Source organism: Morone saxatilis, unplaced genomic scaffold (genome assembly GCF_004916995.1).
Source record: "Morone saxatilis isolate NCDOM2014 unplaced genomic scaffold, NCSU_SB_2.0 Contig24, whole genome shotgun sequence".
Taxonomy (NCBI): Eukaryota; Metazoa; Chordata; class Actinopteri; family Moronidae; genus Morone; species Morone saxatilis.
In genome coordinates, this window is record NW_023339807.1 from 9198689 (window position 1) to 9213378 (window position 14690).

General features: G+C 39.4%; 3 protein-coding genes across 4 annotated transcripts in view; all 3 read left to right on the forward strand.

Moving 5' to 3' along the window:
* Positions 1-1199, forward strand: part of LOC118335977 (C-C chemokine receptor type 1-like) — a 3276-nt gene extending 2077 nt beyond the window's left edge. Inside the window, exon 3 of the mRNA XM_035672493.1 lies at positions 87-1199. Coding sequence (XP_035528386.1) covers positions 87-997 — 911 coding nt within the window. The 3' untranslated portion in view covers positions 998-1199. The remainder of the gene's footprint in view (positions 1-86) is intronic.
* Positions 1200-3664: 2465 nt separating this feature from the next.
* si:cabz01093077.1 (C-C chemokine receptor type 2) lies at positions 3665-7085 on the forward strand. Of its 2 annotated transcripts, none has more exons than XM_035672536.1 (4): positions 3665-4448; positions 5220-5368; positions 5563-5735; positions 6141-7085. In XM_035672536.1, the coding sequence occupies exons 1-4, from the start codon at positions 4393-4395 to the stop codon at positions 6846-6848; spliced, it is 1086 nt and encodes a 361-aa protein (XP_035528429.1). In that variant the 5' UTR covers positions 3665-4392; the 3' UTR covers positions 6849-7085. The 2 variants fall into 2 exon arrangements, with proteins under 2 accessions (XP_035528429.1, XP_035528430.1); XM_035672537.1 differs by having other exon boundaries at positions 3665-3789.
* A 1298-nt stretch (positions 7086-8383) lies between these two features.
* cabz01093075.1 (C-C chemokine receptor type 5) lies at positions 8384-13597 on the forward strand. The gene is made up of 3 exons (XM_035673062.1): positions 8384-8525; positions 10106-10183; positions 10545-13597. Exons 1-3 carry the CDS (start codon positions 8485-8487, stop codon positions 11629-11631), a joined length of 1206 nt encoding a protein of 401 aa, XP_035528955.1. The 5' UTR covers positions 8384-8484; the 3' UTR covers positions 11632-13597.
* The last annotated feature ends 1093 nt before the right edge of the window (positions 13598-14690 follow it).

Below are 14690 nucleotides of genomic sequence, written 5' to 3' on the forward strand. Positions count from 1 at the left end.
GAGAGAGAAAGAGAAAGAGAGATTGTTGAGAAACATTACTTTACATATGCTATGATTGATGATATGGTATTGTTTCCTCTCGCCAGGTAATGGCTTAGTGGTCTGTGTCCTGGTAAAGTACCGCCACCAGACCAACTTGACAGACATCTGCCTCTTCAACCTGGCTCTGTCCGACCTGCTCTTCGTCATCACGCTGCCTTTCTACGCTAACTACGTTGTGGTCAGCCAATGGCTCTTCGGAGACTTCATGTGCCGTGTCGCCGCTGCCTCCCACACCACCGGGTTCTTCAGCAGCACCTTCTTCATGGTGCTCATGACGCTGGACCGCTATGTGGTCATCATGCACGCTCACACGGTGGCTCGGTACCGCACCCTGCGGGCAGGTATCACTCTGACCGTGCTGGTCTGGATGCTGAGCTTGAGTGTGTCTCTGCCGGCTATTATCTTCACAAAGGTGACAAATGAGTCTCACGGACTGAGTTGTGACTATGTCCCGGAAAACAATGCATGGAAGCTTTATAACCTCATCTCTACAAATCTGCTGGGTCTTGTGATTCCCTTGCTGGTGATGGTGGTTAGCTACTCCAGGATCATCCCCACTCTGGTGAACATGAGGAGCGCAAAGAAGCACCGAGTTGTCAAGCTGATCATCTCCATAGTGGTTGTCTTTTTCCTATTCTGGGCCCCATATAACATCTCCCTCTTCTTGAGTTTTCTAAGAGATGAAAATAAATTGCAAGGTGACCCATGCACCTTGGACTCAAATTTAAAGCTGTCAGTGACAGTGACTGAGGCCTTTGCTTACACTCACTGCTGCCTGAACCCCATCATATACGCCTTTGTGGGTCAAAAGTTTATGAAACGGGCCTTGCGGCTGCTGAAGAGCTGGGTGCCTGGAATTCACTTTCCCTCCTCCAGAGATCTGTCAGATAGCTCATACAGGAAAAGCTCTTTTATGTCCAGGTCCTCTGAAGTCACCTCCACTATCATCAAGTAAGAGGTGGAGGGCAGCTGTAATATGTTTTATGGACATCACCCACAGAGTTTAACATGTTTTTATCCAGATAGCTTTGTTATTGCTGCCATGGTACCCTTGTTTGTGTAGTATGATTTTATCTCACTTGTCACTTCATCAGCAGATGCGGATGTAGAGGGGTGGCATGGGGTGGCACTTAACACATGAATTTAGATTCATTTTAAAGATACATTGTTAAAACAAGAAAACCCAGAAGCCAAAGGCTAATGTCCACGTGTAACAATTTAGGAGGCTCTTTAGGTGGCAGAAATGGAATGTGGATATTCATAGTATGTTTTTTATTAGCGTTTAATCACCTTGAAATATAAGGAATTGCTATGTATCTGTTTTATATTTGATGCATGGGTCGCCTTTCTGATGTTTTGATTGATCCTGACTGATGATTTCTGACCTTAAATTTATGTAATAAAAAATGTTGTTTTGACTATATTAAGAAGTGTTTTAAAACGAATTCTATGTAATATTTATTTGCTTTCTTAAAATACTTCTATGGGCTTTTGTTGCTTTTAATCGATAGTGACAGCTGTAGAGTGACAGGAAAAGGGGGGGGCAAAGGCCCGAAGTCAGAGTCGAAACCCATTGGCTGCTGCAGCAAAAGGCACAGTCCTAGGGTGCGTTTTCATTAGTATCACTTCCTCCGTTGAACTTACCCTCAGACCCTTTGGTTATGACGTTAAAGCATAACGTCGCAACGAGCCCCTTGGAGGCGGCGGAGGGGTGGGCCGGGGGGAGGAGCGGGGATTTAATGAAGCACTGGCTGGAGTCAGTAAGTCCCACAATGGACCGTCGGCATTATTATGCGTGCATGACGTTAAACTGCAATGCATTGGTGGGTGATATCCACCATCAGGGGACCATTGGTTTGTTCCTCGCTCCCTCAGCCCTCCGAGGGTCCATCTCCACCAAGTTAACTTCAGTTTTTCCAGACAATTGGAACCGACACTATATGATGGCGGCGGGGAATTCCCCCGAGGGGCAAGTGCAGAGGGCAAGTGAAAGAGGGCATGTTGAACGACTAATGAAACGCAGCCAAAGTACCAGGATTCCCCGTGGGTCGCCTTTCATGGAGGCTGCCATGTTGCCATGAGGCTGCTGCCATGTTTCTACAGTAGCCCAGAAGGGGCTACGTAATGCAATGCTCCTTATTTTCCTGCTGACACTGGAGGAAACTTAGTGCCACTGCAAATAGCACCTCTTGACTGAAACTATGTTCTCGTTTGTAACAGCATGTAACCACAAAGTTTGTTGTGCCTGACGTGTTTAAAATGTTGCTGCTTTGTATTTTTCTGTTCACACATTTGGTGATAAGCCTGCACGTTGGTAAAAAAACAAAAAAACATTCATACTTTGTGGAAGAGCTACTATTTTTTTAAAGAGGCAAAATACTCATATGGAATTGTTTTTTTCACTTTGCCAGTGGAAAAAGTTATTCATTCAAACATTTGATGATGAATCGAGCTACAAAGATAAAACTCAAAACAGGGTATGTGGCACCTTTTGCACATTAAAACGTCATACGGACCTGAAACTTTCCATGCAATTTCTTGATGTTTTTTTATGCCTCACATTTCAGTCCTTCCAGGTTGGTGATTGTTGCTGCCTAAAATGCCAGATTTTCATGGCAGCTTTTCTATAAAAGAAATTGCAATGCATGTTTCATTATTATTATGCATTTTTTTTCAATGAAATTGCACGAGAAAGTAAAATTATTTTTTTTTGTATAATTCATTAAAATCAAAGGCAGTTTGTTCCAATAAGAATAAAATCACAAGAAGTTTAGTGACACGTTTGCTATGATTGGTGAAACTCGCCGGAAACTAATTTTGTAGAAAAGTTGCTGTGATTGGACAAAATTGCAAAATGGTCAAGCAGAATTGATGGGGATTGGTTGAATTTATGTTAGTTGCTGAGATTGCAACATTACAACTTCCTGGATGGACTGACATTTGTATACAGATACTGTATATTGCATATTTGCATTTTGTAATGTTTTATACTGAATACCTTCTTTTTTGTTGATGTATCATGTTTGGTTTTGTTTACAAACAGAGATTATTAAAGTGTTTTTTGTTTTTATGTCTCTTGTCCCTTCTCCTATCTAAGAGGTACCAGTGATAATGGTACATTGTACTTTTCGAATGACACCAAAACCATGGCAACATATCCTGTGCTCATTTAAAATAAAAGTTCAAATATGATATATAATCAAATATTTAGATAAGCAGTAATTTATAAGCACTACCATGGCCATGTAGCCCTGTTCTGTAGGATCATTATTTGAAGAGAAACTACAGTATAGATTTCATCAAATACGAGTATATCAAGCATATCAGATCAAATTATATGTTGTTGTTAATATACAGTTAATTTCAGAGTCTATTTTGAATTCAAGTGTGCAAAAGTATTGAAATAAAATAAAATCTTCCTTAATTCCTTATGAGTTGAATACTAGTTTCATCACAGAGTTCATATCACAGAAATCGAAAAGTTCCTCATTAGAATACAATTTCCCCTCTTCTCCATGTTAACGCATGAAGGGACATTTCTCAGAAAACCACACTGACACCTCTGTGCAGGTTTAACAATGCAGAGGAAATAACAAAACCCCAGTCTTCACCTTACCAGAAATGAGCTCTGCAACAGGATTTGACACAAAAAGCGAGCAATGCAAGTTGTGACAGGATGACATGTAAGTTTGATGCCCAACTCAAGAACATTCACATTCGGGAGCAGTGATTTTGGCAGACAATGAGGTAAGCACATTAACAAATTTATAATTTTAAAATGTTTGTTTACTAGACCTACTTCATCTCTCTAATCTCCTACATGGTAAACACAGTGTGTGGTAGGATTATGAGGGTGTATGCAAACAACGTCAGCCACAGGAAGTGAGGGTCGGCCTGGGTGTCTGATAGTGGGGGAGAACGTTTGAGATGTGGTTTGAAAGCGATTACAAGTTTGATTATAGTCAGAATAAGAGGAAGTTTGTGATATTTATAGAAAGCAATAAATCAACATACAGGACTAGACTGTTGGTGACGGTGAATCTCTGGGAATAGTTTTTCGGTGTGAAATAGCAGCAGTTGGACTTGAAATGTTTGTTGGATGAGCCTTTCGAACATTACTCAGTAAATGATGATTATATCTGAAAAGTTCAACTTAAAGGGCAGGAAAGTCCAGCAATGTCCCTGTCCTTCCGTTAAAGCTTTTTAAATTTCTACAAGAAGTTCAGTGTAAAACAAACAGAGTCCAGTCATTGTGAGGGTGTTGATATGACAATAAAGAAGATAAATCTTTCTCTCTGTGTCATGTAGATGTTTGAGTGGAGGCACGTTTTTACACACACTTAAGAGCAAATGAAGGGAACAGTTTTCTCAACACTGAGGAGTCAAAAGAGCTCATTGTTGATAAAGTAAGTAGTATTACATTTATTTTTTGAATTTGAATTATTCGGCCACTTTGGCTTTAATATTAGAATGAGAGAAATTCAGTAAGACAGTTGGGTGTCTCTTCATAAACAGAATTAATTTTATTTAGATACTGGATGGGGAAATTTTTCAGCTGAAAAAGAGTGAAAGAGAGAAGTAGGTTCTTGACTGTTGGATGAATCTCTTGTTTTGTGACATTTTAACTATTTAATTGTAGGTCTGGGGGGAACACTTTAAGATAAATTAAAGATCTCCCAGAACAACTCAGCTTGGGCGGTTACCTTTGAAGAATAGAGCTTTAAGTAAGAAATGTAAGTTTATATCAAAAGAGCCCCACGTGGGGCTCAAATACCACTTTTTTGTCACTTTTGTAGGGTTGGGGGAATTCATGCTTGCCAGACTAGAGCTTGTGTTCTAAACTTGTGATCGACTTGGTTTAGTACCAGCATGGGTTCATTTAGGTTGGTTGGTCTCAGGAACTGGGCTAGGTTACAGCCAAACACACAAATGGTAGCACCCAAAATGTAAAAAAAAGTAGGACTATCAAGATTCTGGAAATAATTTCATGGTTTTGCCAACTGTATGACATCACCTCTGCCTTTACATCAACTTTATGGTGCCATTCTAGATATTTTGTACTTTGTGTGATTATGTACAGTGTATATTACGGTGTAATATGCCCCCTCTCATAATGTCAACCACTACACTGTGTCCCAAAGTAATCCCAATATGTTCTGATCCTCCTCACACTGCAGCATGAACACATCAGAGAACGAGACATTCATGTACTTGGACATGTTGGACTATGACTATAATGGCAGCTGCGTACAGGATCCCAGTCTGGAGTTGCCTTATAGAGCCATGCTGGTTCTGTACTACATGCTGTTTTGTCTAGGCCTGCTAGGTATGATTCAAAAGATCTGATCCTTAAAGAGAAATGGAAACATATATCACTCTATTTGCACATTTTATTACATTTAGCAGAAACTGACGCATGCAACACTTAAATACGTGCTATAGTTCTGTTCTATAATTTGTTACCGGAAATAATAAGAAACTAAAAATAACGACTAATAATTAGTTTCCTTTATTTCACAGGCAATGCAACAGTTCTCTGGGTTCTCCTCCGGTACATAAAGCTGAGGACTATGACGGACATATGCCTCCTCAACCTGGTCCTGTCTGACCTCATACTGGCTGCATCCCTGCCCCTCTGGGTGTACGATTCACAGAACTTTGTATCATGCAAACTGATGACTGGAGTCTATCAGGTGGGGATTTATCCTATTAACCACATTGACAAATCTCTCATATTTTGATATGTATAACTCAAAATCGAATGCTTGTTATTACTCAGAGGCACAGATGACCTACTAATAAAATCTGTGGTGTTGTTATTGAGGTGTAAAAAAGTTGTTTAGCTGTTACTGCTTATCTGTATTTTCTGAAAAGTGCAAATTACATGTTACTGCAAATACAGTATAACCAGGTTTAGCAGCTGTAGTTTTTTATAATGGGGGCAGGTATTCTACCAATAAGGTGAGGTTATATGTAAAACAGCTGCTGTGTGATGTTGGCTACATGAAGAACCTCATCCAGGCCCACAAACCCTAACAAATGTCACCTTATGCCACATCCTGTTCTGACTTTGCATGTTCTTCTTCTCCTCTGAACAGCTGGGCTTCTACAGTGGGACTTTGTTTGTGACCCTGATGAGTGTGGACCGCTATCTGGCCATCGTCCATGCTGTTGCAGCCATGCGAGCCCGGACACTTCGCTATGGAATGGCTGCCAGCATCACTACCTGGGTTATATCTATCATCATGGCAATCCCTCAGGTGATATTTGCCTCCTTGGAGATAGATCCGTATGACAACAGCTCCCAGTGTCAGCCACTGTATCCAGAAGACAGCCAGCAGTTTTGGAAGATGCTGCGAAACTTCAGTGAGAACACAGTGGGCCTTTTTGTGTGCCTCCCCATCATGATTTTCTGCTATGTGAAAATCCTCGTTGTCCTGTCCAAGTCCAGGAACTCTAAAAAGGACAGAGCTGTAAAACTGATATTCACCATAGTGTGTGTGTTTGTGGTGTGCTGGGTCCCCTACAATGTCGCAGTTTTCCTTCAGACACTGCAACTGTTTGATATCCTGAGCACCTGCAAGGATTCAAACAAAATCAACACTGCCATGACGTTTGCTGAGATCATTGCACTGTCTCACTGCTGTGTAAATCCAGTCATCTATGCATTTGTAGGGGAGAAGTTTAAGAAGTCACTGGCCAATGTGCTAAATAGATACCCTTGTTGGAGTCACCAGACCAGATGGAGCCACAGAGACACCATAGAGAATGAGACGTCAAACACACCTGTAAGATCAGATTATTAGGAATGATAAACACACCTGCGTGGTCCTGTTATAGTTGCATGTATCATGTAATGTTGTTGTTTTTTTAATACCGAGACTACAAAGTTGTGTGTGTGTGTGTGTACTGTAAATATTGTTACACAGCTTATTACGAAGTAGGAATATGGGAATGCTTTAAGTAGAATTTTATAAAACATTCATTCAAATCATGTAATTCTAAGTACATTTGTAACTTGTAGATCTATTGAAGTAAAATAAAGAAAATCAAACTTGATTCATCTTTCTTCATGTTTTCAGCATCTTGCCATGGGCCATTGCCATTGGTTAAACAACAAAATAAGCTCTCAAGATAAGAAGATAATGTGCAAGCCATGCAGAGTAACAGGAAATAGCAAAACACACCCAAACAATACTGTATGTGTTAGATTGTTAGAATAAGTATTGTCTATATAAGCATATATAAGCATATAAATACATAAGCACAAGCATGACACATACAGACATGCTGTATGTATGTGTCAAAAATGGTTGGAATAAGTATTGCTTTGGTGTGTTTTTCTGAAGTCAGGCCTTTGTGTGAAGGTATGATAGGTGACAGTTTCTTACTTTAGTTGGTAGCGTGAAATTCTTACAGAAAAGCATGGTACGGGACTGCACCCTCTGCAGACCTTGTCATTTCCCCAGCTAAGGATGTCACATTTAACAAGAGGGCCAGTGGACAAATATTCTGTCAAGCCCTTGAGGAGCCTGTTTGTACACACAGAGAATGTTGTACCTTTTGCTTGAGCCCAGCTTGTCTGCTGTGTTAAGTGGGGGATTATGATTACATTCTTAGTTTTACTGCTGTAGTTTCTAGGTAATTTCACATATACTTTAATTAAAATATATAAAAAATAATATAAAAAAGTTCAGACATACTGAGATATTTGAGACTACCTGGATGACTTTCTGGCAGTCATTCCTGGCAGCTTGTAATTATTTGACAAGAATTGTACAGAGCAGAATCCCTGTGTCATATAAGAACAAGCTACCTGACTAACAAGCCAGATAGACCGTCATCTGCGCCAACACAATTCAGCTTGTGACTGATTAAAAATGATGCACAACACTGTTAAGATCTGTGAAATGCAATAGTCACATCTGAACTCTAGCCATAGATATTAGTCAGAACGTTTCCCTGCACAGAGAAAGTCATTTGCTTGCTACACACCGTGCTGTTTTGAACAGCCAGACACTGCACTGTGCACTGTGTCAGTAGTATCACTTCCTCTGAATATACTTGTACAAGCCTGCATACAGAGCTCTGCAAGCCTCTAGCCGTGGCCTGCTGGGCTGGTCCGAGTCACCCTGAACATTTAAAGCTTGCATGTGGACTTGGACCGCAAACACTGTGGGCTTTTACAGAATGTTTTCGAAAGCACTCTCAGGAAGTTATAAACCATATTTCTCTCATATGCAAGCCCACAAGCCCACCTACTTCTTCATACTGGGTGGATTTGTAACATGGTTTGCACACTTCTCACACCTGCACTTTCTTGGGTAGGAACCATTTCTCATTTTTTGTGTACAGTGCCTTATCAGATTGGCAGATCAGATTGGATGCACAGCTGATGCCTTCTTTGTTTTAGCCGTCCACCTCTGCGTCTTCTGATACAGAATGAATACCACTATAACCTATCTTGTTGACAGCACTGGCAGGTAAAGCTTATTTTGTTTTGTTTATTTAAGTTTTACGTGCTTTAACATGACATACAGTATCAAAAATGTCTATTTCTGATTAGTGAGCCTGTAACAGTGACACACTAACATTTCGACACTACTGCGTCGGGGTCAAAATATTTAATTTCATTTCATTTAATGTTTATTTGATAGGGACAGATACAGTTTACAAAGAAAACTTCTTTACAACTTTCCAATTCAATGTATCACATAATTTATAGCTATAGCTTTTAGAAGGGCTTTTAAAATAACAGACATAAAACATATTAAAATACAAGAAAAACTATGTGGTACATTTTGCTGACCCTAAATAAAAAGCAGTATCACTTCCCGGCATACTCATACAGCACACATATTCATACGCATACATACCTTTAAGTATTTGGATTCATATTACTTACAGTCCCAGAGCATTTGTCCCATCTTATGCTTGTATTGTTTTGGTTGTATGGGAGAAAGAAAATGTATTCTCATCCCAGCACATTTATGTTCAAAACTGATTTGTAGAAAAGATTAATTAATGAAATCATGGTCATCAGTCAATTCTACAACTCATAACTAACATTTTTTTAAGCAATGGAACCACATTTGACGGAACAGTTCTGAGAGAGCCATCAATATCTTGACCACACAATAGCTCATTCAAAAAACTCAAATTTGCTTTTAATTCTTGAAAAAGTGCTGAATTAGCAGTGCTGTCCAGAAGTTCCAGATTAAAGGTAAAATTTAAAAAGCATTATAGCCATTTCCCTGTATATCATATATTTCTTTCGCCTATCCGAGACACCTTTGTCCAGAATCACCTTCTCAACTGAAGAATAATAGTAGGTAAAAGACAAGACGAGATCTTTTGCACCATTTGATCACTTTTAAACATTGTCAGAATTTAAGAGACAGACTGGATCAATCTGAAACAAGTAAACCACCTACACTGTCTACAGGTTGCTAAATCAGCCTGCAGGTTTCTTTCACTGTGCAAAATATACTTACTCGTCAGACACCAAATACAACAATACACTCTTGTGTAAAAATACACCATAAAACCCTTCATAAGTTCCTCTATTACACATGGTGTATCTGTTCTGAAATGTCTCTGTGGTTAAGTACACAATGGTGAAAGTTTAAAGTTTAAAGATTTGCAAATTTGACCAAAAAAGAAAAAAAAAAAATGCACACAAACTGTACAGGCTGACCATGCCTGTGCAGAGTCATTAAAGTTGTGACCATTGTTATGTCAGGTTATCTCTATTTAAACATGTAAAAGTAAAAAAAAGTTAAATTAAAATAAATTTTGCCGTCCACCATGCGGCCACTTGTTTTCCTAAGAGGAGCTCCCTCGCTCACTTATTACATTATACCCACTCCTCCACCTCATGGGAATGTTACAAAAAAATCCTAACACAGGTATAGGAATAAGGTTGTAGCACAGGGTTAAAAAAAAAAAAATAGAATGTAATGCAAACATGGCCCTTTGTGGCTTCCATAGCCTAGGGTGTGTGCAGCTTCAGAAAGTAGGTCTTGTTCTTCAGAAAGTAGGTCAATTTTCTATTTTTTTCCAGGCAGCTGACCATGGCCACAACTATCCTTACCGCTTTCGGTGGCTTAACTGAGGATACAACTATAGAAAACACACCAGGGTAAGATTAAAACCACGCCTGACACACATACCACCGTATTTTATTCTTTATGTTGTCATAAAGTCTGTAATGTGTCTTTTTCAGTCTGCAAGTTTCCACTGTTTACTTTACTCCTAGCCTAAAAAAGAAAGTTTTGTCATTTCATTATTAATCTATTTCAGTGTGTTTTGCCAGTATATTTATTTTGCTGACATAAATTGGGCTGCAAGATTACATCTAACATAGCCAAAGATTACTGTTAACTGGCTGTGAATAGTATTCACAGCTAGTACTTTAAGCAGGAGCTTCTAGTAACCTGACCTGAAATAATGGGAACTAATTGATTTATCTTTACTAATTTTGTTTCTTTGTTTCTCACCAGCTCTACAACAGCATCCTATACCAGTGACATTGCTGAAAACTCCACAGATTACGAGTACCCTGAAGATGGCTATGAGGTTTGTGTGTATCAGCGGCATGGGGCCAGTTTTCTTCCAGCCCTCTACAGCATTTTCTTCCTCCTCGGTGTGCTGGGTAATTCCCTGGTCATCTGGGTCATTGCTTGTGGGGTGCGACTCCGCAGCATGACCGACGTGTGCCTCCTAAACTTGGCTCTCGCTGACCTGCTCTTGGTGTGTTCCCTTCCCTTCCTAGCCCACCAAGCCCGGGACGAGTGGCGGTTCGGGGATACTATGTGCAAAATGGTCCTGGGTATTTATCATATTGCTTTTTATTGTGGGATCTTCTTCATCAGTCTAATGAGCATCGACCGGTACTTGGCTGTAGTACACGCAGTTTACGCTATGAGAGCACGCACAAGGTCCTTTGGAATGATTGCAGCTGCTGTTACATGGGTGGCCGGATTTTTGGCTTCTTTCCCTGACCTGATCTTTCTCAAGGAGCGGTCTAATGGTACACATACTCGGTTCTGCTTCCCTGCATATCCGAACGCCAATTCTCAAGATAACAGTTCACACAACCCTCACTTCTGGGCAGTCTTCAGTCTTTTTAAAATGAACCTTTTGGGTCTATTTGTCCCACTTGCCATCATGGGTTTCTGCTACTCACAGATCATCTGGAGGCTACTGTACAGCCAGTCATCCAAGAAACAGGCCATCCGTTTAGTTCTCATGGTGGTGGCTGTTTTCTTCTGCTGTTGGGTCCCCTACAACATTGCATCGTTCTTCAAAGCGCTGGAGCTATTGCACATCTATACTGAATGCGAAAGCAGCAAAGCCATTAGATTGGCTTTACAAGTCACTGAGGTCATTGCCTACTCTCACAGCTGCCTGAACCCCATCCTGTATGTGTTTGTTGGGGAGAAGTTCAGAAGGCACCTGCTGAGGATGATCAACAGGACTCCCTGCAGATTGTGCCAGGTGATCAAAGTCTACCTACCCCAAGACAGAATCAATGCGTCAGTCTACTCTCAGACAACCAGCCTGGATGAGAGGAGCACTGCTATGTAAAGTGGGAAATGTGGTTTTGGTTGTTTGTCTATTTGTGTGACCATCTCCACAATAAGATTCAATTCTCACCAATTGTAGGTTATTTTAGGTGATGATGCATAGAATGTAAGAATATATTTTTATACTTTCATATGTTTTATAGACTTCATAAGAATGTTGAATACAATTGTACTGTAAATATCATTTTGTTAACGACACACAGCAAAGGGGCCACAGGTACTTAAACCCACAGCCCAGGTGAGGTATCAGGGCGCCCTGTATATATGTTTATTGTTTTACTTTGGATACTTCCAATTTTTTTTTGTGAAATAAGAATGAAACAGATTGTGCCTGTCATTTTAAGACGGGCACAATGTCAGAAATGTTTGAATAAAATTGTGTTTTGCCTTTTTAATTACATGCTACTAGCTGAAGCTGAGTGAGAAATTGTGTCAACTCTAACAGCTGTCAACAACGTCACCATTAGAAGCCCCAGAAACCTGATTTTATCATCAGCTGCCAAAAGCAACCACACATACGACATCTAGGTAGATACTGACCAATTCCTTGCATTCAGTTCGGGGAAACACCACGATGAAACAACGATTATCTTTTATTTGCACAAGATCTGTTTTGCGTATAAAACTGTTGCACAACAAAAGGTCCCTGGTGCAGCTTAGAAGTTTTATAGCATCTGTAGCAGCAGATTTGCACCTAACCTCATCCTCGAGAAAACCACAACCTGAAAGAGGAAGTGTATAACCAAGTTGTCGTTTCAACCTTTGCAGTCTTTATGCACAAGTGAGCATTGCACATTCAAACAAAATATTTCTGCAATATATCTACTGATATTAATCAGCATTTCACAAAGCACATTTTTTTGTGGTATATAATTTTGGAGTATAATAATGTGATGGATGTATTGTTGTGTGTCATGCAGATTATGTAATTATCCCAATCAATCAAGTATTGTTATTTATATTGTTACATCACACAGTGATTCATTAGCTGGGATTGGAAACTCAGTGAACATACAGAAAGTCTAAGTCCCTTTCCGCTCCTGAACTACAATCTGTTCCACTAGCTTTTGTCCATCAGAATGTTCTGGTCTCAAAGGGTTTCTTTCATTGCTGTACTATAATTACTTATTTTTAATGAAGATTAACTTTCAGTTTCAGATGGTCAATTTCAGTTGTGTCAGTAGGTTATATAACAACCTTGAGTCAATGACACAGGATTTCTGTCAGAACCACATGGGAACTTTTGTTGTTGAAGGCGCATTTCCCTTAGAAATCATCAGGATTTTTTTACGTGTCAGTTTTTATAGTGATTTAGTATTGCACATTCATACAGCTGGGTGATTTAGAAAATATGTCAAAATTGAAACAGGAGAGGCTGAGAAATCATTACATTTACTCTCTAGTGGGTCCACACACACCAAATTCTACACTTCCCATAATGCAACTAGATAGTTTCTTACATTAGATCCTCCCTTCTTGGTAAATGCTCATGTCTTGTCTCTAAACTCACTGACAATGACCGCAGACTTTCTGTTATAAATGTGTAGTCTCAGCAACCAAAATCAGATACCCCGATGACATCACTCAGATAACATCAGAAGACATGCAACTGCTCAGTTCTGACATGTAAAATCAGTGGTGTGCTCTTCAGTACACATTCTTACCAGTGAACAGTAGTCTTCAGGTTGAAAACCAACAAAGTGATCCTTAAATTCTAGTGCAGTCGGTAAAGCTATCCATGTGTGAAGTTGAAGCAGTTTTAAGATTTTATTTTGCTGAATTACGTCATATATCTTTGTATTATATTTTATTTTATTCTAAAGAATTGTTGTTTTTGTCCAACCAAACAAGTTGATATACAGACTGGATGTCACAACACATTTTGTAATGCTGATATTATATGAAATATTTATGTATCATATTAAGCTATTCCTATTTTTCAATAAAAATATTTTCCTTTACACTGATTATGTTCTGATTGTCTTTTTGCATGTGTCTCTTTTGTGCTGTCGTGCATTATATTCTGTGATGTAAAACAGCAGGGAGAGTGTACTGTAGGCACCTACGTTGTATGCTCCTTAAGAAGCAACTGGTCCATGAAAGCAAGACTTGATATTATCAACACAGCAGCATTTCAAGGTTTCACTCTCAGAGACACTCTCTCATTACCTTGGTGCACCTGGGTAAGAGGGCTGTGCAACTGTTACAAGGGTCAAATGTATAGCACTTTTCAAAACAGTTACAAGTTGCAAAGTGCTTTAGAGTAACAAAGAATAGACGTAAATAAAATCCTCCAAAACATAAAATATGAAGCAAGTTAAAATGATTTAAACAGTTACAACAAATAATATCAGTTAAGAAAAGGCCATAAGATAAACAAGAGTTTTAAGAAGAGATTTGAAAGAGGACAGTGAGATCCACAGGCAGGGAGTTCCACAGCCGAAGGGCCAGGATAGAAGGGGGGGACAAATGAAGATTTTGAAATGATCCCCTGAGGATCTCCAGTAGCTGTGGTTGCACAGAAATCAGCAGCAGACACTGCTGCGTCAGGCTTTTATTAAATGTAATAAGAGCCATGTAATTTCTGCAGAAAGAAGAAGTACATAAGAAAGAGACGGTTCCTTTTATACAGTCTTGTTATGTGAGTAAAAAGCACAAAGAATGTCATAAATCTTCCCAGTTAACATCCCATTTTAATATCTACATCTAACATCCCCTGGTTCTCTGGAACATAACAGGAAATTCCACCTAGTGTGTTTGCTATTAGATGTCCTTGGCCTGACACCACTTCTTAAGCAATCTCCCACAAAAAACAGAGTTGAACCAAAGTTTAAGCCTTATATAAGTACAATGGATTACATGTGAATGTATTTACATTACAACAGGTTATATGAAAATTGTGTGAAAAATATACATATATTCTCTCCTCATACTTGGAGGGAGTTAGCAGATTGCATATAGATATGAGCTTGACTATTCAAGGCTTTAAAAACAATCAGCAAAATCTTAAAATCAATTCTGAAACTGACAGGTAACCAGTAAAGGGCAGCATTTTGTGAT